Source organism: Ictidomys tridecemlineatus, chromosome 14 (genome assembly GCF_052094955.1).
Source record: "Ictidomys tridecemlineatus isolate mIctTri1 chromosome 14, mIctTri1.hap1, whole genome shotgun sequence".
Classification (NCBI taxonomy): domain Eukaryota; kingdom Metazoa; phylum Chordata; class Mammalia; order Rodentia; family Sciuridae; genus Ictidomys; species Ictidomys tridecemlineatus.
This window is the reverse complement of record NC_135490.1, coordinates 56,776,578-56,801,045: the sequence shown is the minus strand read 5'-3', so window position 1 is coordinate 56,801,045 and position 24,468 is coordinate 56,776,578. Positions and strand designations below refer to the sequence as shown.

General features: G+C 35.7%; 1 protein-coding gene across 1 annotated transcript in view; it reads left to right on the top strand.

The window, feature by feature from the left end:
- The window catches only part of LOC144370439 (uncharacterized), an 80,083-nt gene extending 59,861 nt beyond the window's left edge, over positions 1 to 20,222 (top strand). The window contains exon 8 of the mRNA XM_078031183.1: positions 18,829 to 20,222. Within this exon, the coding sequence (XP_077887309.1) occupies positions 18,829 to 18,870 (42 nt within the window). The 3' untranslated portion in view covers positions 18,871 to 20,222. The remainder of the gene's footprint in view (positions 1 to 18,828) is intronic.
- The last annotated feature ends 4,246 nt before the right edge of the window (positions 20,223 to 24,468 follow it).

Sequence of the window (24,468 nt, the reverse complement as noted above, 5' to 3'; positions counted from 1 at the left end):
AGGGATATCTAATATGATTTTCTTGGAAATCCCAGGGAAGAGATTCTATATTCTTTCCCAACAGAATATTCTGGAAGTTTTGGTTTGCAATTCTCCATAACTTGCTAGTTCCGTGTCCTTCTCTTTGAGAACAATACTACCCTTTATCAGTATTATTTTTTTCAAATCTATCAGTATAATATTTGTTCCAAATGCTAGTCCTGAATCTGCTGCTAAACAGCTAAATGTTCCTCTTAACCTCTCTAGATTAAAGTGAAAGCTTTGGCTTTCTAATTTTTTAAAAATTATTTTTAGCCTTTCCACTGTAAAATAAAATGAATAGAAAAAAATACACATTTCAAAATAGGTACCTTCCTATAACGACCTTTTAAGAAAGAAAGAAAGAAAGAAAGAAAGAAAGAAATCAAAGAGAACAACCACACTTAAAACAGCTACAAAGAAGATAAAATATTTAAGAACAAATTTAACCAAGAAGTGAAAGAGCTTCAACTGAAAACTATTAGGCATGAGTGAAAGAAATTAAAGAAACAAATGAGTGGAAAGATGTACTATGTTCATGGACTAAAATAATTAATATTGTTATGATGTCCATACTACCAAAGCAAACTACAGATTCAATACAATCCCTATCAAACTCCCTTCTCAGTTTTCATGGAAATACAAAAAGAAACCCTAAATTTTATATGGAAACACAAAGAAATCTGAACAACTAAAGCAATTATAAGCAAAAGAACAAAGCTGGAGGCATAACATTACTTGATTTCCACGTGTAAACAAAGAGTAACTAAAATAGCATGGTATTGGCACAAAAATGGACACATTGACCAATGGAACAGAACAAAGAGCTCAAAAATAAACCCAAGCATTTATAGTGAATTGATGTTCCCCAAACTACAAAATGGGAAAAGGACAGTCTCTTCAATAAACAATGTAGAGAAAAGTAAATATCCATATGCTGGAGATGATATTGGGTTTTTATCTCATACCATATACAAAAATTAACCCAAAATGGATTAAAGATTTAGACCTTAAACCTGAAATAATAAAACTACTAAAAGAAAACATGGAGGGAAGTACACAAATTGTCCTTTCAATTATTTTTCATGTTTGATGCCAAAAGCACAGGCAATAAAAGCAGAGGGGGTTAAAAAAGGAAAAAATGGTATCATGTCAAAATAAAAAGTTTCCACACAACAAAGTAAATAATAGAGTAAAGACACAATCTAGGGGCTGGGAAAAAACATTTCCGACCCTTATGCTTGCTAAGGGTTAATATCTAAAATATATTAGAAATTCAAACAAAACTAGAGCCACATGGCCTACATAGAACAAGAACAGAAGAACAGTGCAGAGTAATGTGCTAAAGTGCATGAACATAACTAGCAAAAAAGACCTGGGACCATCCTGACAATATCATAGAAAGATGTGCTACTCATAATCACCATCACATATAATCCTCTTTACATTTGAAATATATTCAACCCTTACAAAGCTCCCAAAACACATCTTATAATTCACATCAAGTTTGAAATCACAACCTTGTGATATATGTTCAGATCTGATGCAGACTGAGTTCCCTGGAATTTAGAAATCAGCACAGAAGAAAGTTTTTTCCTAAGAAAAAACTCTGACTCCCCAAACCACATGCCTGGACATAGCATCCAAACTTCAAAAAACCAAAGAAAAAAAGAAAACATTTAAAGAAGCTAGAGGAGGAAAACACTCAAGCAAAAGGAAAATTTACATAGGTCAAAACAATAGATGTATGAAAAAAAAGAGGAAGAGGGAAGAGATGAATTAAGTTAAAATATTTTCTTTTTCTTAATTAAACTATTTAATTGTGATAGCAAAGTATTGGGTAATTATGACAAATAGGTAAAAAGAATGACAGCCATGTCACGGGACAAGAGGGACAAATGGGGAATACTTTGTTATAAGGCAACTATCCTGCACTTCAACTGCTCTCATGTGGTATGAAAGTGGACTTGCACTAGTTAAAAATGCATATTGTAAACTCTAGAGCAATTTCTAAATTTTAAAAAAGAAGTATAATAAGTATACTCAGAGATAAAATGAAGTCACATAAATGCTCAACTAAAACAGAGGCGAAAGAAATAAAAATTGCACCAAATAGAAATGTTATCAACTTTGTAGCATAAACTAATATATCAATAATCATTTTTAATGTGACTAGTCTAAATGCATGAATTAAAAGACAGAGATTGCCAGAGAAGATAAAAAATCAAGTCACAACTTATGTTGTCTATAGGAAACCCACTTGCAATGTAAAAAGCAAAAAAGTTAAAAGCAAAGAGATGGAGAAGGATATACCATGCTAACATGAATCAGTGGAGAGTGGAATTGCCTATATTAATGTTAGGGAAAGCAATCTTCAAAACAAAGAAATAATCAGACATAAATGGAGACAGTGCATAATAAAAACTCAATTCTCCAAGAAGATAATAATCCTTAATAGGTGTACACTTAACAACATAACATTAAAATACATGACCTATTCACATATAAAAAACAAAACTGATAGAACTAAAATAATAAACAGATAAACACACTTTTAGAGTAAAACTTTAATACCTCTTTTTCATTGATTAGTAGTTTAAGCAGGAAGGAAATCAATGAGGAGATAGCTGACCGGAATTATCAATCATCACTCAACTTGATCTAACTGATATTTATATAATATTCCATCCAACAACAGCAGAATACTCATTCTTCTAAACTTGGAACACTCACCAAGATAAACTACTTCATAGGCCATAAATCACACATTTAAAAATGTTAAAGAATAAAAATCATACAGAGTATGTTTTTAGACCACAATGGAATTCAGCTAGAAACCAATAACAAAAAGACATCTGGAAAATCTCCAGATATTTGAAAATTAAAGAGCATAATCTTGAATAAGCCATGAGTCACAGAAGATATCTCTAGAGAAATTTAAATATATTTTGAAAAAAGGTATTCCTGGATATAAGGTCAATGTATAAAAGGAAATTGCTTTTCTCTATATCATCAGCAAATAATTGTAGTTTGAAATTTTGAAATAACACCATTTGTCAGCATACTTAAAAAGAAAAAGAAATACTTGGGCATAAATCAATAAAATATGGACAAGTGAAAGACTTTAAAGTACTAAGGGTAGAAAGAAAATCTAAAAGATATTTCATGGATTAGAAGCCTCAATATTGTCAAGATGTCAGTTTTTGCCAACTTTATAGAGTCCTTAGAGAATAGGCCTAAATTTTAAAATGCAAAACTATAAAACTTCTAGAACAATCCACATAACCTTGTGTTTGGTGATGAATTTTTAGACCACACAAAAAGCATGATCTATGAAAGAAAATATTGCTGAGTCTAATTTATTGAAATGTAAAACTATTACTCCATGAAAGATACTGTTAAGAAGATCAGAAAACAAGCCACACACTGGGAAAAAAAAAATATCTGCAAAGTATGTGTCTGCTTAAGGACTTGAATCTAAAACATACAACAATTTTTAAAACTCAGAAATGTAAAAAACCACAATTTTTAAAGAGGCAGAAGATACAACATACACCTCACCAAAGAAGATACCGATGGAAAATACACATACGAAAAGACGCTCAATATCGTATGTCCTTTGGGAAGTGCAAATTAAGATGATGACCTACCATGACCCACTTATTAGAGTGACTAAAATAAAAAAAAAAATTTTTTTTGACAACCCAATGTTTGGCAAGCATGTGGAATAACAGGAACACTCATTCTCTGCTCCTGGGAATGTAAAGTGTACTGATACTTTGAAAGTCACTTTGGAATACTTTTACAAATCTGAACATAGTGTTATGCAATTCTGCAATTATATCACTAGGTATTTACCCAGCTGATTTGAAAATTTAATGTCTAGGCAAAACCTGCATGCAAATGTTAATAGAAGACTTATTTATAATTGCTAAAAACTAGAAGTGACCAAGGATGTTTTCCAATAGGTAAGTGATTAAAAAAAATAAAAAACTATGGTAAATTCATACAATGGAGTATTAATGAGTGATAAAAAGAGTTATCAAGCCACAAAAAGACATGGACAAAGCTTAATCATTGCTAATTAAAGACGATAATCTGAAAAAACTATATATATATATATATATATATATATATATATATATATATATATATATATATGATCCCATGGATATTACATTTTTGAAAATTCAAAACTGTTCTTTTTAATTTGTTTTTTTTTAACTTTTATTTATTTATCTCTTTGTGGTGCTGGGGATCATACCAAGGGCCTCAAGCATAGCAGGCAAGTACTTTACAACTGGGCCACATCCCCCAGCTCATGTGTCAGTCATTGCTAAGGTTTCAGGGGAGGATTAAGTGGGGTTACACACAGAGCATTTTTAGGGCAATGACATATAGATACTGCAAAGGTGGAAATGTGATACTGTGTGTTTGTTGAAACCCATAGACTTTTACAGCACAAAGAGTAAACTTTAACACATGAAAATTTAAAAATCACTTTGGAGTTCAGGGGATCCCAGGATAGAATATACATCTTGACAAAATAATATAACCATGTTATAATGGTCTGAAACAACTGCATAGGAGAGGAAGAGCTGCTGATCTAAGTAGCTTTGGAAAGGGGTGGAGTCCATGAGAGTATACATTAGTTCTGTATTGTGGTTTATAAACTTGTTTCCCACAGGGATACAGTTGAAGAATTCTGAAACCACTGTACATGTATACTAGAAAAAAAATGTCTTCCTGCCATATTAAGAGGTTATAGACAAACAAGAGGAAGCACCTGGAATTATCCATGAGCTGATGGATTAAACATAAATATGAACTTGTATTTTAGCTTAATTTAGGTACATATTTTTACATATAAAAATTTTATATTTAACATCTAGATTGAAATTTGTCAAACACATTTCCTTGCTCTATCAACTGGGAAGACATAGAAATAAAGACATCCCAAAAGCAATGACTATCCCTAGCTCCACAATCTTGGTCTCTAATACCATTTTCCAATAAAAGGAGCCAAGATTTCCTGGAGAGTTGACAGTTCTGAGGCTGGCACAGGAAATACATGAGATGAGCCCAGAGCATTTTCTAGTAAAGAAGTGCTAAAACAAACAAAAACTCCAAATGAAGTTATGGAAGTATGTTAAGGGGTGCAGAAACTCCACTCACCAAATACAGAACAAGATGAGCAACAAAATAAAGTGGAGTGCGATTATTATGTGCAATCTACTTATGAACCCATTCTAATTCAATTATTGACTGAAAACAAAGGGAGAAGAAGAAACAAATATCCCATGTAGAGAAATTCCAGATAATCTATGCAGAGATTCTTTCAAGCAAGGAAAACTCCTGACCTGTTAAAGATCAGCTTTGCACAGATACATATTTCCAAAGAATACAGTATGATAGGTAAGCAGGGGCAACAGTGGAGAAACCTAACCAACACGTCCTCAGCCAGGTGACCAAGATGAACACCAATAAGTCATGTCCATAGTATGAGGTCTTCCTCCCGATTGTGAGAAAAACATAAATAAAAAGCGGGGGGAGGAGAGAATGTCTCTCTTTCCTACTTATCAATATCACTAGTCATCCTGGCATGAGTAAGAGACCTTGGCCTTCAGACTGAAATATTATATAGATTTCTAGTTTTCTTTCACTTACATTGGTCATCCATGCTTAGAAGGACACTTTCAAATAGTTTTCCTATTTGGTAGAAATAACCACATGATAAGAAGACAGAGTAGATATTGGTAATGCCACATAAACTACATTGAATTTGGACTACAAGGGAACTGGGGATGGGGAGAGAAGACAGGAAATGGCCATGGAAATAAACACATGAACAAGAAAGTAAGCATTCATGTGAAGGACAGAGAGAACATGAGAAAGACAATCTGGAAAAGCTGACGATGTCAGATGAAAGTCATCGATATCAGTTTTGAAAAAAGTATTTGGTTTTTAAACCTTGAAAGGAGTCAGAGAGTACTGGCCAACAAAAAATGAGTGGAAGCCTATTCACACACACACACACACACACACACACACACACTGAAAATCAAATGGAGAAATGGGGAAAGAAAACAAGCTAGATTTCCAGTCAGACTTTGACACTTTTTTTTCAAGGACTTATCTGCTCTGGCGGGGACAGAAAGAACACAAGTTCTTAAGGAAGAAAGCCCTTACTTTACATCCAATTCTGCCAGGTACCTATGTGACCTTGGGTGATTCCACACCTCTGTGTTCTGATGGCCTCGTTTGAATAATGAGGAAATAATGTGTATTTCTGGGTCCTGTAGAAGAGGTGAAGTGACAATAGAATATCCTGGGACAAATGTTATTTCTAAAGAAAGCTCAGCACCCACAAGGGCTCTTAAGGTTCTTGGATGTGTTTTCTCTCAGAAATTCAGAAATTGCTCCCAAGTTGTGAGGAAGACTTACAGATCCACTCACCTTTAATAATTTCTTCAGCCAAGACCAAGGCTATCCTGAAGGAGCAACCAGGAGTTAGTTGCTTGGTTTCCTCCCCTGCCATGCCAGGAAGAGAATGAGGCAAAAGTGAAAAGGAGTAGCCACAAGATGAACTACCTTTTGGACCAGGGCTTGTCCCTCCTGAGGGTGTGTGCCTGAGGGGGCTGCAGATCCTGGACTGATTTCCAGAGTCACCACTAAGGACTTGAGTCTGTTGTGGCTTACTTGGTATCTCAGTGGGAAAAGGAGAGTCTGGGCTAGTTTGCTCTATTCCATTTTAAAAACATAAGTTGGTCGAAATCCCTTTCATAAATCGTATTAAATTATTCAATATCTTCCTATTAAAATAAAACCCCAACCCCTTGGCCTTCGGGCATTGCGTAATTTGTCTTCTGTCTTTGCCTTCCTCTTCAACTTTAATTTGTTCCATCCTTCCCCTTTCCCCAACCACAGCCATTTTCTTTCTGTTCCGGGAATACTCAAGCTTGTTCTGCCTTGGGAGCTTTTCACAAGCTCCCACTTCCATCTGAGATACCTTTTCCTCTCTCTCTCTCTCTCTGCTTTGCCAATGCCTATTTTTTTCTCAAGTGTTATCTTCTGAGACTTCTCGGGAAAGTCACCCCTGCCCTTTCAGGCTAGGTCAGTCCCATTTTTATACACATCCTGACACAAGGCATTTCTCCTTTATATCAATTTTTCAACTATACATAGTTTTTATGAGGTTATTTATATGTCACCTCTATAGGTAGGTGAACTCTTTAGCATAATTGCACTCTCTTTTTATTGGTATATCCACAATTCCTAAAACACCATAGGCACTAAAATATTTTTATTTCTTTGATAAATAAATGGAACCCCTCTTATTTGTTCATTTTTTTTTGTTTTACTCTCTTTCCTTTTTAATCCAGTAGAGAGTTGCTGCATGTGGATCTGATCTCTAGGTCTAGAACTTACACACCAGACTAGGCTGTCCAGATGTCTTTGCACAGTGCCTGGGATTGATCTGAAGCCACATTACAAGAGTAGCAAAGCTTCCCCCTTTCAGAGTTCTGTGCCTGCCTTAATCACTTCCTTTCACCCTCAGGTAGCCAGTGCTTTCTCCAGTGAAGAAGTAATTTCATTTCTAAAAATGACCTTTACTTCTTACTAAATAATAGACTCACTCCATCCAGAGGCCCTTTTAGCAGCAGACAGTACATGCACACAGAATTGTCTGCACCGATGACCAGCAGAGAAGAAAAGTAATTTTGGAGGGAGCTTTTTCACAATCCTCAAGTAATGGTACAGAGTCCTGCCTACTCTGCCTGATTCCTTGTTTGATTTCTTCATTCCCTTCCATATATTGAGCACCTACTACATGAACAGTTTGTGCAGGACTAGGAGTAGTACCAATAATAAGATTTGATCATCTTCAAATTCAGTCTAACAAAAGACAGAGATACTTGGATAAACAATTACAATACATTGCCAATTATTAATTCATGCAACAAACATTTATTGAGAGCTTATTTTGTCAGGAATCATGGCAGGTGTTAGGGAAATGATGATGAAAAGAAATATCCTTGCTATCAAATGGATTATAGCATAAAGGCAAACATACTTGCAAACAATTATTGTTAGAATACACAGCTGAGGCATCAGAGAAGTGAGAAATAATTGCCTCATATAATTCTTTCAGCAACTCAGCTCATAAAGGCCAATTCCATCCTCAAGAATATTTTGCTGTTGGTCCCTTTAATCAATGGCAAGGAGACAGGAAATTTTTTTTTTTCCAGAAAGAAACAGAGTACAATATAAAGGGAAAATTATGACGAAGGAAGACAAAAGAACCTATAAAATACCAGGAAAGAAATGTCAAAAGGATAAAAGGCTAGAGTAAAAGCACACTTAAACTTTTAATAAGGTCAAATGGGAACCAATTAAAAAAATAATACTTTCTCAACTTAACCTACAGCTAGAGAGCTGAGAAGGTCCCTGGCACCTGACACAGCTTCAATTCCCTGCCTCCAGGCAGTACTTGATTTCAACTATCCTGGATCTTGACTGTGATGTCCCATCTGTAACCCTTGGATTCTTCACAATAGCTTTAGCTTTTGCCAATTAATCAAATTCACTTTTTTTTTTTTTTACTTTGGCATAAAAAAAAAAAAACAGAACCAGCCTGTATTTGTCATTCATTGCCTCTTCTAGAACTTCTCAGAGGTACTCTCTGGTGTAGAACTTAGCTATGCACCCCATGACATGGACTATTCAGAACACATGAAGATTATCCTTTATTATGGGATGCCAAAAAGAATAAAGTGTAAGAACCTGAAACCTCAGAAAGTATCTAAACCTAGTTTTGGTACTTTGATGGAATTACATTTAGTAAGAATTTGAATTTCTTTGTGCTAAGTTTACAAATAATAAGATGTGTGACATTTAAGGTCCTTCTCAGGATTAACTATATATTAATCTATGTATTCTAAAACTTTATTTGATCTTGGAAGGGAAAATCAAAATAGCAACTATCATGAATATTGTGATGCTATACTCAGATCCTACCTGAAGGCCCATCCATTCTTCCTTCAAAGGGTTTTGTGCATGAAAAACCCTCTCTCCTTGTTATACTTCTTGAATGTTTGATTTACTAAATCATTGCCAATAAATTTTTAAATCAATATTTCTTAAATATTTTAAAATTTATTATAAATTTAAAGAAATCTCCTTAAACAATTCAGAGTAGACCTACTGATTTAGAATAGACATATTGTTTCCTTTGAACACTTTAATTTGTAGATAAAATATGTAGAAATACATTGTTCTCAAGACACACTACTGTTCCTAGACTTAATTTTTTTTTTTTTTACATTAGCAATCTGTGTTTGGCCCGGCATAGTGGGGCACACCTGTAATCCCAACAGCTTTGGAGGTTGAGGCATGGCAAGTTCAAAGCCAGCCTCTGCAAAAGTGAGGCACTAAGTAACTCAGTGAGACCCTGTCTCTAAAATACAAAATAGGGCGGGGAATGTGGCTCAATGGTCGAGTGCCTCTGAGTTCAATCCCTGGTACCTAAAACAAACAAACCAAAAACCTGTGTTTGACTTAATTTCTTTATTATTTTGGTACTTCCTTACACATTGCCAGTATTATGGCAATGTTAATGCTGAAACCATCTCAGAATACAGTATTTCTGTACTCAGAAATTCAAGGTTATAGAATCTAGGTTACCAACCAACTGATCATGACTTTAAAGTTTATTCAGGCTTTTATAGTTATGATTAAAGTTATAATGAGATTTTTGTAACCATGATTTTTAACTTGGTTTAATTTTCTGTGATGGCTACTCCCAATAAGATTGGCCTTCAGATTCATGTTGTTAGTGGACACTAACACATGTCCCCCTACAGCAACATAATAATAGATGTATGTGCAATGAAACCTTTGTACCAGTGAAGCCCCAAATCTTGGTTTCAAGATACCATTAACCAATAAAAGAACTAGGGCTACTTGGAGAAATGACTGATTCCAAGGGTGCAGAAAGTTCAAAGTGAACAGAGAGTATCTTACTATGCCAGTAAATGAGAAGTTTGCACACACAAAAAATGGGAGAAATACCGACTAAGAAATACAGAAATAATGAAAGAAGAAATAGAAAACTGTTTCAATCATATGGTAATAATTGATTCAGATAAGAATCATTAATGGTTGCCAAAATCATATAAAATTTTCTTTGGATACCTACACACTTTCAAAGTATCTCCTCACAGTTTATTTGGTTTCAAAGAGAAAATGGTATAATGGAGGGGTCCAACAGATAACAACTTCATCACGCACTCAAGTTACTATCACCAATGTTGGTACAAACTGACATCTTTTGATGTGATTCACAGAGACAGAGGGCACAACATCAGATACAGAAACCTCCTACCCAAAACGTCCAACCCAAATTGACATTAGGAAACAGGCACATACAAATTGAAACTCATTCAACAAAACAACTGACTTGAACACTTCACAGTGTTGGTATTACAAAAACAAAAATTACAGGAAATTTTCCAAATTAAAGAAGGTTAAAGCAGTATGAATTAAGTGCAATGTGTGATACTTGCTTGGATCCTAGACTGGAAAAAAATTGTAACAAAAAATGTTATTGGAACAGAGGATAAAATTTGAATATGGATTTTATGTTAGATGATGATATTGTATCAATGCCAAGGTTTATGAATTTAATAACTATGTTATGGTTAGGCAGAATAATGTCCTTGTTTTTAGAAAATGCCTGCTGAAATATTTTGTGGAAAAGAGTCATTAAGGCTGAAATTCTCTCTTTCTCTCAAATTATTTAGTGATTTAGCTATATTACACAGTCTCCTATATGTGGGTTCAACATCTGTCTATTCAATCAGTCAAGGATCAAAAATATTTTTTAAATTACATCGGTTCTGAACACATATCCACTTCATTATTCCCTAAACAATATTGTGTAATAACTATTTACATAGCATTTACATGGTGCTAAGTATTAAATGTAATACTTACGTTTTGAAGTATTAGGGAGGATATGCATAGGTTATATGCAAATATTGTGCCAATTTATATAAGAGACTTGAGCCTCCAGAAGTTTTGTACCTAAAGTTGTCCTGAAACCAAACCCCTTTAGATACTAAGGAATGACTATATGCTTATGCATATACATGTGTGTGTGTTTGTGTGTGTGGGGGGGGGGGGACAGAGACAGAGACAGATAAAGCAAATGTGGAAAATATAAACAATTGATAAATGTAAGTAAAGGTTAAATAAGAATGAGGAATGAGAACTATTGGAGGAATAAAGTACTATCACTGTTTCACAATTTAAAATTTGACAAAAATCTTGAAATAAATGTGTTTCTTTTCTTAATTTTCCAATTTACTACAGTATACTATTTAAAGAGTAGTATGTATAACATAAATGGATAAAGAAAAGTAATATATATATATATATATATATATATATATATATATATATATATACACAAAGGAATATTACTCAGCCATAAAGAAGAATGAAATTTACCTGTAAACGGAGGGAACTAGAAGGCTATCATGCTGAGTGAAATAATCCAATCCCCCAAAACCAAAGACTGAATATTATCTGATATGTAGATGCTAACCCACAATAAGTAGGAGGAGGAAACAATAGAAGTTCATTGGATTAGACAAAGGGAAATGAAGGGAAGGGAGGAGGGATGGGAATTGGAAAGACAGTATAATGAATCCGACATAGTTTCCTATGTTCATAGACGAACACACAACCAACGAAACTCCACATCATGTACAATTTTAAGAATGGGATCCTAATTAGAACAAGTTATACTCCAAGTATGTATAACATGTCAAAACACACTCTACTGTCATGAACTTCTAAAAACAATCACAAAAGAGTACTTACTCTATAACTCCACTCATATAAAATTCTAAAACAATAAGAGGTAGTCTGAAATAAAAGGTAGAGTATAAAGGTTAAAGTAAAAATAAAAAGTATTGCATATATATGTACAAAATATTATATAGTAACTTACATGTACAAAATATACTATATGCTACTAGAGATAGTCCCAATTTATAAAGTTTGACTTATGATTTTTTATTTTTATGATGATACAAAAGTGATAAAAACCCAGTAGAAATCATACTCCAAATTTTGAAATTGGATCTTCCCCCAGGCTAAGGATATGCTACTAAGGTACGACACTTTCTCACAATACTGGGCAGCAGCAATGAGCTGCAGTTCCCCTCAACAACCTGATCACAGAAGGAAACAACCAATACTCTACAGTGTACTCTACAGCATTTTATGGATACTGTGTTTTGAGTTTTTGCATTCTATTATGTCTAAAAAAGAAATGCCCATCCATGTGCCTGACTTCTGCTGAGAAGTGATTTGCAATTACTCTTGAAACACAACTCAAAATAATTGCCAGCATGAAGGAGGCAAACAAGAAATGGCCATCACACAGGAGTTAGGACTTGAACAATTGACCGTCGTGCCCATCTTACAGGATATGAAATGAATCAGTGATGCAGTAAAACATCAGAATCTGCTAAACACCTGTCAAAATGAAGAAAAGAGCTGGTCTGGTTGATAATATAGAAAAAATACCTGTGGACAAAAGACCAGGTAAGTACATCGTGCTTAGCCTACTGATGATCCAGGCTAAGGAAGAAACAATTTCTACTTGCTAGAAGAGCCTGCCAAGATGTTTCACATATATGCAGATGTTTATACCAAATCGTGAGTGGTTTTAACGCTTTGAATTTTCCTAATGTGAAGGTGAGACTAGTACAGCAGCAAATGACAATAGTGAAGATGACTGCTTTTTTAAAAAAATTACTTGTTTTTATTAGTTATACATGAAAGTAGAATACATTTATGCACTTTGACATATCATACATAGAATGGATATGATTTCTCATTTTTCTGAGTGCGTATGTTGGTCACGTAGTCACACATATATAATGACAGCTTTTAAGGAAGAACTTTATAGGAGAATGGTGGATGAGAAATATTTTTCAAAACAAATATTTAATGTTGATGAAACCCAGCTTTCTCTGAAAGTATATGCTAGAAAAAGCTTATATACAGCAAGAGTCCAACAACAATGGCAGTATTCAAGGCAGTAAAAAGACCATGATACTCTACTTTGGAATGGAAATGTTGCAAGGTTCAAATTAAAGCCTTTCTTAATCTACCATTGAGAGAACCCCAGAGCATTCTAGAATGTGAACAAGCATACACTTCCTGTTTATTATTATCATAACAAAGCCTGGATGACATCAGCATTGTTTGAAGACTGGTTTTTGAACTATTTTATTCCTCAGGCAAGAGAATATCGTAGGCAAAACAATATCCCATTCAAGATTTTTCTGATCTTAGACAATGCTCTAGGGCATCCGCAGCATATTTGCAATGTACATCCTGAAGTAAAGTTTGTGTATTTACCACCAAACACAACCACATTTACTCAACCAATGAACCAAGGTGCAATAGCTGGACTCAGAGCAGCTATTTACTCTCACATACTGTTTATCTCAAGTGTTTGTGCAGACTATTGAAGCAACTGAATCACATGCTGAACGCTACGCAGAGCATCGCTCAGCATGGGGAGTCACATAGCAACATGAATGACATTTGGAGGAAAGTTTTGAATACATTCAAAGGCTTTAACAAAGATTCCGCTGTTGATGAAACAGTATGAAGTAGCATAGTAGTGCTTGGGAAACAGAATCGAACAATGATGAAGACCATATAGTAGACTGGCTGGCATTGTGGCTGAACAGTTTTCCAAGGAGGTGCTGATTGAAATGAAGAAGATGAGATAGCATTCTACTGTCATGTATAAATAATTAGAACAAATTAAAAAGTGAAAAAGGAACTTGAGATAAAGGAAGAAAACACACACACACACACACACACACACAGAAAATTCACAGCAAAGAACTGATGGAAAAATGTGCTATCAACAGTGATGTGCTGATATTAGAAGAAATGGATGTCAGTTATGAGCAATTCATAAGAGCTGACAGATACAGGATTTTCTTGTTGCTGTAAAAAATACGTGTGTGTGTGTGTGTGTGTGTGTGTGTGTGTAGCGAGACAGAAATAAATAAAGGAAGAAAAATAGCTTTATGTTAGACGATTGCCTTTCTGAGGGCCAATGTAGTGTTTTGAGCATATTTAAGGTGGGCTATGCTAGCTCGCTCTAGTTTTCAATAGACGAGGTATCTTAAATGCATTTTCAACTGATAATAAATCTTACATTATAAATTCAGGAGCATCTGTATGTACTGTATACAGTATAAAGAGAATAGATGGTATAAAGAAATAGTATAAAGAGAACTTACTTGGGTTAACTACCATTTCTTTCACTACATTGCTTAGATATAGTACACATCTTACTTTCTACAATATGTGAATTGTTGTAAGTTCTTTCTAATATGTCCTACCTCTAATTTTGTGACTCAGCTTATATAGAACCTCTTTTCTAATTTCACTTTGTTTCCCCCAAAAGAGTGTATCTCCTCCTCTTCTCCCATAAACTTTCAAACTGTGCTCTGACATTGCCGTGTTTCTTTCTGACGGATGGTTACCTGTTTGCACATGGTGTTTGTGGACCACTTTCAAACCACTCTGCCTTTTCCCCACTCACGCTTTTGAAAGAATTCTACTTTAAATTTTTAAAACTTACAGTAGGTGTCATTCCTTTTCCTTTCCTCTGCTTGCTACTACTTCAGAATATCACAGGGACAGTCATGGGCTTCATTTGGAGTCTCACCCCAGTTCAGTCCTGGTTCCACAAGCAGCCAGGTATATGGCTTTAGATATGGACTTCTCTCCATCTCCGTTTTCCTATAAGTTACAACATAAGCTACTTCATAGAGTTGTAGTCAGCACGATAGAAGTTAATAAATGTGAAAGTCTTAGCACAGCAACTAGCAAAACAACACTCTGTGAATATTACCATCACCACAATTATCATCATTATTACCAACAGTATCATCAATACTACATGCATCGCCAGCCGCTGTCAGGACCCACAAGGTCAGAATAATTGATGAGATGTGATGTCTCTGATTACTGAAATTGAAGAGTTCTTTCTTGGGTATTAACCATTAGTTTATTCTTGTAACCAAAATTTCAGAGACTCTTATGGAAGAAAAGGTGTAATAAATTTATTCCTGAGTTTGATAGAAACTACCACTAATTCTTAACCTAATTAATGACCTCAACTTTAACAATGTTTTCCAAAAGCAGAGCAATGTATTAACCAAACAGAATATGACTCATATATTCACGGACCATCCTTTTAGCTAGTATCTATTGATCACCTACCATATGCCAGGTGTTAGCAAGTAAACAAATACTTTGGTCTCATGATACATATTCTAAACCAAGATGGGAGATGTAGTCATTCCACACAGAGAAATGCTGTATATCGTGTACCAGATGGTGAGAAGTGCAAACACAGTAATGAGAAAGGTGCTGTTTAAATGAGAAAGTTAAAGAAAGCCTCTCGCATAAGCTATAATTTTTGAAATTTTTTGATTAAATTTATCTTTTCATATTTGGAATAATGTGACATTAAGCACAACAATATACCCCAAACTCATACCCTTAATTTCATGAAGTCTTGTCTAAAATTGATGTTGTAAAAGGAGAGCATCATTACTGACTATGGATGAATTCAATCCACAGTACACTTACGTGGAGGTCTTGAGCTGGTACCAGAATTCACTCCGACAGAAATGGGTTCTATAATATGAGGTGCCACTTATTATCCAGTGAAGCCAGCCTGGGGCAACTAGTTGATGCTAGTCTGACCTACATGTAGACAATTTATGGGAAGTAGTTTATTTCAGACTCATTTACAGATACCATCCTCCTCTGAGTTCTATGTCTGTTCAGTGTGCAAATGGTAAGTCTAGTCTCCTGCCATTGGAGTATAGGAGGGCCATTTCTTTTTCACTGACTTCTTTGTTTAATCCTTCAGTTCAAATACACTTCAAGTTCCTAAGAGTCAGTACTTTTTAATAAAAACACATAAAATATTTTATGATTCCACTTTTAAGGGTCATATTAGATTATACAAGGGATCCAATATTTCATTTGGCAGTGAATTGTATGAGACCTTTCCCAGATTCACCTTCAAAAATGAAGAGCTGTTTTCTGGTATCTCCAGCAGATAGTTCTCAGCTATCATCCCTTATTTGGAATTCCCTTTGGTTAAAGAGAAATACTTTTCCCAAGGTTATGCTCAATCCTTGGAAATTCTGTATCCAACTTGATCATTATATGACTGTTAAGGCCCAGTCTCCTCGCCTCTATTCAGGAAAACTCTGCAGAACCAAACCACACTAAGACTTCCCCATGAGTCAACTGTGGCATATTGCAGACCAGCCCAATTTTTCTTTCAGCCAATCTTGCTTCCTTCTCTTCTCTTCTATGAGTACATCTTCCAGAACATTCTCTAATAAATTAATCACATTTCAGAAGAATGGCAGGAATTTAACGGCCTCCATTAAATAGCTAATGAGTAAAGAGATATCGATTCCCATCATGTCTCCATTTAATTCACTACTCATCCTATAAAACAAATGGATCCAGGAGAATAACAATGGATACCACAAACTCAATAAGTAGTAGTAACCCAAATGTAGCATCTTTGTTAGCACATATTACTATGATCTATAGTATGTGGCCATGAAACTGTCAAACACACTATTTTCCAACCACAGCGAAAAAGAAAGATCAGAAAGTGCTCACGTTGCTTGAAATCAACAGTACATATTGACAGTTTTATACAAGGGATATGTTTGCTCTTATGCTCTGTCATAATATAATCTAAGAGATCTTGACTGACTAATCATACCATAGAAAATTTCACTGGTCTACTATTCCCAAAATATCATTCCAACTGGTGCAGATGAAGAAGCAGCAAGTACACTGTAGGTTTAGGTAAGATATATGCACAGTAGAGGGTAGGAGGTAAACCCTATGAAGATTCAGGGACTACTTACTATATGAGTGAAAAATTTAGAAGTCCCATGTCTTGGACATTTTAGGACATCCCCTTCAAAGAAAGTGCATATTATTATAAAATGTTTTTTTCTACCATGAAAGAAGAATAATTTTTCCTGGTAGGTATTTCCACATTCTGGATACAGCATATTCCATTGCCAGGAAAATAGCACCAAATCATATGCCAGGTGGTAAGAAATGCTGCCAGCTTTAAGAAATACCAAAGAAGAAAAAGAATGTATAGCAATTCAGATTGTGGTACAAGTGGCCCTTGCACTTGAGTAATATAATCTACCATATGGCAAAACATTAGAGTATCTGTGGTGGGAAAAGATACCATGTGGTGTTTACTGCAAGTCCAAGAGGAGAATCACAATTCAGATGCCTAGGGTTCTGGAATTAGGCCATGTATAGCAGATATTTATACATCTCTTAGAAAACAGGTCCTGATACACTGCTGAGTCCTAGAAATGCAATGATTAATCCTGAATACCAAATACCCTTAACGTCTATACTGCTCATTATGAGTTGGATACTATCAAATCAGAGTCATGGTATATCAAAGATCAAGCATTAAAAGAATTAGGAGACTAAGAAAGCTATATGAGCAGGTATCATAGATTCTGAAGCCACCTCCTATTGATGTTATAGCACATTATCATCAGCTAATACCTATTAGAGGTAGACGTCTTATAGTCAATTTATTAGAATGGGGTGGGGAAGCCAAGTTTGGTTTACAGATGGGGTTGTCTTAGTATGTAAGTACAAGCTGGAATCTGATGAATGCTAGATTACAGCCTGACTTAGAGGTGGCACTTAACAACAATGACAAGGAGAAATCTTTTCAATAGGAAGAACTTAAGGTAATACATTGATCATGATCTTTGTATGGAAAAAAAATGTCTGAAGGTTACAATGGTTACAACCATGCCAAAAAAGAAATATCAGAAAACATGAACCCATGACTGTGAGGTCAAGGGGTAAGAACAGTAAAAAATGGAAGGATAGGAAAAGAAGGTTTTGGGTGGAGGGATTTGGATGAATCCAGAGGAATGAGGACAAAGTGTAAAGTTCTCTTTCCAAAGTTAGCGCCTGGGACTGGGGAGGTAACTCAGTGATAGAGCACTTGGCCTAGCATTTGTAAGGCCTTGGGTTTAATCCCTAGAAACAGAAACAGAAAAATCAGAAGTTCGTACCTACTAGAGAGTACTGCTATGGAAGAGGAGCTAAACAACCAACTTGACATTGACCTCAGCCAATGTCTGTAATCAACATCCCCAATGATAACACAATGGACACACAAATGAAATAGCTATAATGTCCAGATCGGAAGCTATACAGGGGCTCAATCGCATTGCTCTACTTACCAAGGCCAACTTAAAATAAAAGGAGTCCCCAACTGCAGTGGTAATCAGCACTGATCATTGAGAGAAAGTAGGAATTCTTACATGCAATGGGAGGCAGGAAGAAATGTTCGCCACCAATTTGATCCACTTCCCTATGTTTGATGGTAGAGGGAAAAGTGGAGCTAGGGCTTGAAGAAGATTTCATTCTTCCAGCTTTTTGAAGTGGTGCCCTCAGCAGTCAGCCCTCTTTGTGAAGTTCCGTGACTGAAGGTCATCCTTGCTCAGGGTCATGGCTCCTCTTGCCTGGCCACTTTGCCCCAACTCAAGATAGTCCCCAAGAGCCTTCTCAGCTTCAGAAATCCCTCTGGGTCACCTGTGACCTTCATTAAACTGCATCATAGCTCAATTATCCCTCGTGCCCATTTATCTTTCCTGCTTATCCACTTTGTAGGTGCTGTTTCCAGAATTTCCTAAGAAGCTTCCTGTTGTCTAACCTCCATATTATCCCAGAGAACCCAAGCCGTGAAACCACTGGAGGTGTCACATCAAGTCAACTCCTGCTCTGAACCAGAAATCAAGACTCTGATTTTCGTCATGTTGTTGTTTCTAATGAGTGGATTGACTTCAAGCAAATCCACAAATCACATGACCTTTATCTTTCTCATTCCTTTTACAAAGAGAGAAACTACTATGATCCTAGACTAAGAACAAGAACACGTTTATTTACATTCCTGAATGATTCTTCATTGATTTTTGACTTTAGAAATAACAGTCAAATACATACATATGCATATATACACCCACAAATGTGTTATATCTATAACATATATTTGTTTATAGACATCCCACAAATGTAACATAGCATTTTTTTATGGCAAGAAAAACAAAACACTCAAGTCCTCAGCTCCTCTCTTACATGCCCTCTCCATTTTTTCTTCCTTTTTGACCTTTAAAAATCCTTTTTAGATATGTACCATTTTTTTCTTATCTCTATGAGACTAAGAAAATGATAAGGGAGCAAAATGAATATTGAGTGTTAAGATACAAGTATTAAAAACTTATTCTCCGATGCTTTATGTTTTCTTCCCTTTCCCTTTCCTTTATAGCCATCGTTGTATCATATGGACCTTCCATCTTGGTTTGTTCACAGAGTTAATGGTTAAGCCCAAGGTCTTGTGCATATTAGGCAATCACTCTACCACTGAGTTACACCCAACCCATGTAAGTCTCCTTCTAGATTTATAAAATGCTTACTACTATAATTTCAAGTTTCACCATATTCTTTCCTTTCACTAAAACCCTTTCTCCACTGCTGTCTGACTCCATTACATTAATTTGTCTCTTTCTAGTCACTATCAGAGAAGTCTGTCTCAAACTACCCCTTTTCCTTGCCTATCTGTGCTCTCATCTACATGGCTGCATACTTTTTCATGAAGAAGACAAGAGATGTCAGCACAGCAAAATGAGAAAAATTAGAAATGGAATCGGTGGCTGGCTTGTGCCACTCTGGACATCTGAGGAAGAGCCAAAAATAGAAATGAGCCGAGTCTGTTCAGAGCTTGGTGCTGCCCGAGGTGTTTCCTCAGCTAGTTCTCCAAGGCTATATTTTCTGAGTCATCTTTCACAGCTCGAAGGCCAAACTCATAACTCATATGCTGTGCTCTCCATCAGAACACAGTTAATGTCAAAAAATGGTTCCTCTCTAAAGGAAGATCTTTACTCATGTGCCGGCAGACAGCTCAGAGGCCATGAAATGACAGATGGATTGCTCACCTGTACCAAAGTTGCAATGGAAATCTTTGAAATCTTGCAGCTCTTTACAATTAAAGTTATCTTCTCTCCTCATTCGCATCCAATCATGTACTTTAAGTGAACCATGTGAAAAGGAAATGCAGATTGGCATGATTCCAGATTCCCAGTCATGTGAAACAAGAGACTTCATGGTAGAGCGGGAAAAGTGAGAAAGTGGGGTTTCTATGTTAATGTGTCCCAGGTGTTCCTGTGGCGTTTTACCTGCTGGAAGTTTGTTTATGCCTTATTATTCAGTGAATCTCAAAGATAGTTTGGGGGTTTTATTTGCAGATACAACTAATAAATTGCAGTGAATCACCAAGGTTAAAACCCAATTTCTTTAAACTAAAATACATTTTTACTACTCTTTCTATGAACCTCTCTAACTGCCAAAGTTGCCTATTCTTAATGCCTGACTCTAGTTAGCTTTCAGATAAAAGTATTTGCCTCTCCTCATCTCATTAGGTCAATTAACTACTCCAGAATTGTTTTCTTTCTTCCTTTCTCCATTTCTTTCTTTCTGGCTTAAAGAAGAGTTCATTGAGTACAAAGGCTGCAGTAATTATGTCAAAAAAAGTTCAGGTTTTTGATTCAGCCGGGTGGGGTTGGGAGGATTACTGGCATATCAAAACACAACCTCTTCCACCTACTCTGTTGTTTGGCTGAGCTCAGGACACTGACATGAAGTTAGAGAAGCACATAACGACAAGTGCTAGGAAGGGTGCTGACTATGGAATTTCTTGGAATTTTTACTGGGAATTTTTACTAAGAAATGTTTACTGTCTGCATCCAAGCCTTTTTGTTCTTTAAAATCTACTCCCCCGGGACTGCATTGTTTTGCACAAGAAAGAGAAGGTAGAAGAGATTGCATGTAGTGCTCAGGACTCAGAATAGCTCAAAACAGGAATAGCAGCAGCAGAAGCAGCAAAGGACTCTGGTGAGCAGTAATAATGAAAACCAGTATAAAATACTTTGCACATGGGAGATGCTGGTTGATCACCCTCAACCTAGAGTTAAAATATATTGGCTGCAATGTTGATTTAAGTGACAGGGAAGGTGTTGCATTACAACCATCTTTTTGAAATTCACACTCAACTTCAATGTATTGTGGCCACAGTGTGCAATATTAGGTGCTAGAAAAGTTTACATTTGTTACTTATTGAAAAATTTGGTTTGTAGGTCACATTGAAAATACAACGTCTGTAAGAACAAAAACGATGGATGGACTAGTATGTTTCTTAATTCTACCAGTGAAGCTTATTCTTAGCTCAGCCAGGGAAAATGACAGCAATTCCTTTAAGTGCTGAGAAGAAACGATGAACATGGGAGCACACCTACAGATACAGCAAATGATGCTAACTATCACTCCACGATCCATCTAACTCTGGAAATGCAATATGCCATTAACCATGAAAGAGCTGTGTTTAAGAGGAAAGTGACAGCAGTGTACCCTGCAAAATTGAGAGCTATAGCATGTCCAGACACCAGTTTTCCATTACAAATTGCCATTGGGTACCCTCTCCTGACACTAGTTAGGTTTTATGCTAAGGATGACATAGCACTTGTTAGTTGATAGACAAAAGAGTTTTCTTTCAAAAACTTGGCAACCACGCAGCACGACGTTATGGCATAGCATCCATAATAGTAATTCCTGGCATTATTCATATAATGCTTTAGAGTTTTCAAACTGCCTACAATTGTTAGGCATTAATCATTACATTAAATACATTCGGTATTTCTTAAGATCTTACAATGAGCCAGGATCATAATCTCACATACCAACAACAAACTAGGCATTATTAACTATACCCAACAAATGAGGAAAAGTGAGACCTGAGGTGTAAAGTAGCATTCTAAGGTCATAAGAAGTCAGATCAGATAAAAGGTTAGCAAGCAACAACTGACAGATTTGTCAAAACATCAAATATAATGAATATATAAAGGGAAATGTTAAAGTGATAAATTAGAAGTCTCAATTCTGTTAACCACTTCAACGGTAACACCCCACCAAACATTTATAATTAAACTCCCAATTTTAACTTCTTTCTATTTTTCTCTTACTTTTCTGTTGGAAGTATAAATGAGTAAAGAAATGAACAAATCTGGTAACCATAGACAGAGGTTCTCTACCTTTTCGTTGCTGACCGCCTTAGTCAATTGGGGAAGTCTATGGACTAATTCTTAAACACCAAAAACAGTTTGATTTAGTGGTATGTGTTATTCTGTATTCCTTCATTACATAAAACACTCTAGATGTGAGTCTAATAATTACTATGTAATAAAGCATAAATGGTGTTTCAAGATATCTGCTGGGGATATGACTCTGTGGTAGAGCACTTGCCTAATATGCATAAGACCTGGGGTTCAATCCCTAGGACCAATGAGGGGGTGAGAAGAGATTCTGAAACAATGGTAATGTAATATGAAAATATCTGTGATTTCTATTGGTGACAAAGTCATGACCACATTCATGTAGATACTAATCATTACTGTGATTAGTATCTACATGTGTAATTGAAGAAATTGCTACATTTCAATTAATGTTTAATTTTCTTTTTTTAATTTTTTTTACTGTAGATGGATACAATACCTTTATTTTATTTATTTATTTTTATGTGGTTCTGAGGGTCTAACCCAGTGCCTCACACATGCAGGGCAAGCGCTCTACCACTGAGCCACAACTCCAGCCCCTAATGTTTAACTTTCTTATGTACATATATAAATGTTTCACAGTGAATCTCTATCATGTACATCCACAAGAAATTAATTTTAAAAAATAACTATGGGTAAAAATTGAATTTTTTACAGATTACTTCTATTGTTCTCATGGAGCGGTGGGCCTATAATAAAAATCCCTGCCATAGGAGAAATGAAAAAATAGAAGTATTCTGAATGCACATTAAGTATTCATAATAACCTGAAGAAGGACCAGGTTTAATCAGTCCAAACAAGAATCCTGTCTCATGCTTCTCTTTCTGCTCCCAGCAGCCCCTTGAACAATGTTAGATAAATAATCACGTGCTTAGAAGGGCTTGTTAACTGACGTGTGGGTGGTGAGATCTCGTTGCTGAGTCTCCCTTTCTAAGCTGACTTCCACTCCTCCTGCCAGAGACAGGTGGACTCCCCTTAACAACATGAGCATGTGGCCTCCGTGAGCCCAAAGAATAAGAATGAAATGGTCCCTTATCGTTACTGGCAAGTGGGAAAATTACAAGAGCAAAATGGGATTCAAACAAATTAAAACCATATCAAAGAGAATGTTTCACTTAATATCGTCTCTGCTTGACAAATTGTTTCTTCTCCTACTGAAACACTTTATTTTACATGACACTAAATGGCAAGAATAAATCAGGAGGATTGTTTAGCTGGGTGAGGAGAGAAATAAACTTGAATGAATTTAAAATGTAAGTCAAAATGGTACAGATACCTCTGATGAATGACGGCAATTTACTCTCAATGGTTTCATTATGCAAATTATTTTCTTTGTTTTCTAGCTTTACTCCAATGATGATTCCAAAATAAAAGCAAATCATATTCTTATCAAGTATCTCATCAATGTGACTTAAAATGTCATGAAATTTACAGCGCCATGACCATTTTTATACTACCTATTGATCTTTTTATTTCAAATGTCGATATGACACTGTAATATCATCATCAAAGTTTTTCTTTAATAAATATTCTGTACATTGAGAAGTATCATGAAAAATTGGGGCTTCTAGCAAGCATAGCAAAACAAATGTAATTTTTCTCACCTTCCTGCCATTTAAATGAGTTTTTTCCTGTTCTGTACCAGTATGTTTATATTTCTTCTTATGCATCCATAGTAACAGTGAAAAGCCAAGTATTCCTGAGTTAACAAATCAGAAACATGAAGCCTATTCAAATAAATTTGTAATCTGAAGCCAGATCTCCTTCTGCAGTAACTTGTCTTTTCCAGGTCAGGAGTCCCCATTTCCCAGTCCACCTTCTTGCATTATTCTCTGACTCTCCTCAGTGTTATTTCCTTACTCTTCTGCTTAGACTTTAATTTAGGTAGACCTTTCCTTCCCTGCCTCTCTTGCTTCTGTTCATGACATTCCTAGAAAGCAGCAGTGAATAAGCGCCCATCAACAGATAATATTGCTAGTAAAAATTTTCCCTTCTCACTGATCTCCATAACCTAACCACCAAAAAAGTGTCATCTGGAACCAGAAAACAATGTTTTCTTAGAAATCTAAGCAATGTTACTGGGAGCATAGAAGGCAAAAACACACCAGGAGAACAGTGTTTCAAGACTAACCTCAGCTATGAACAGGGT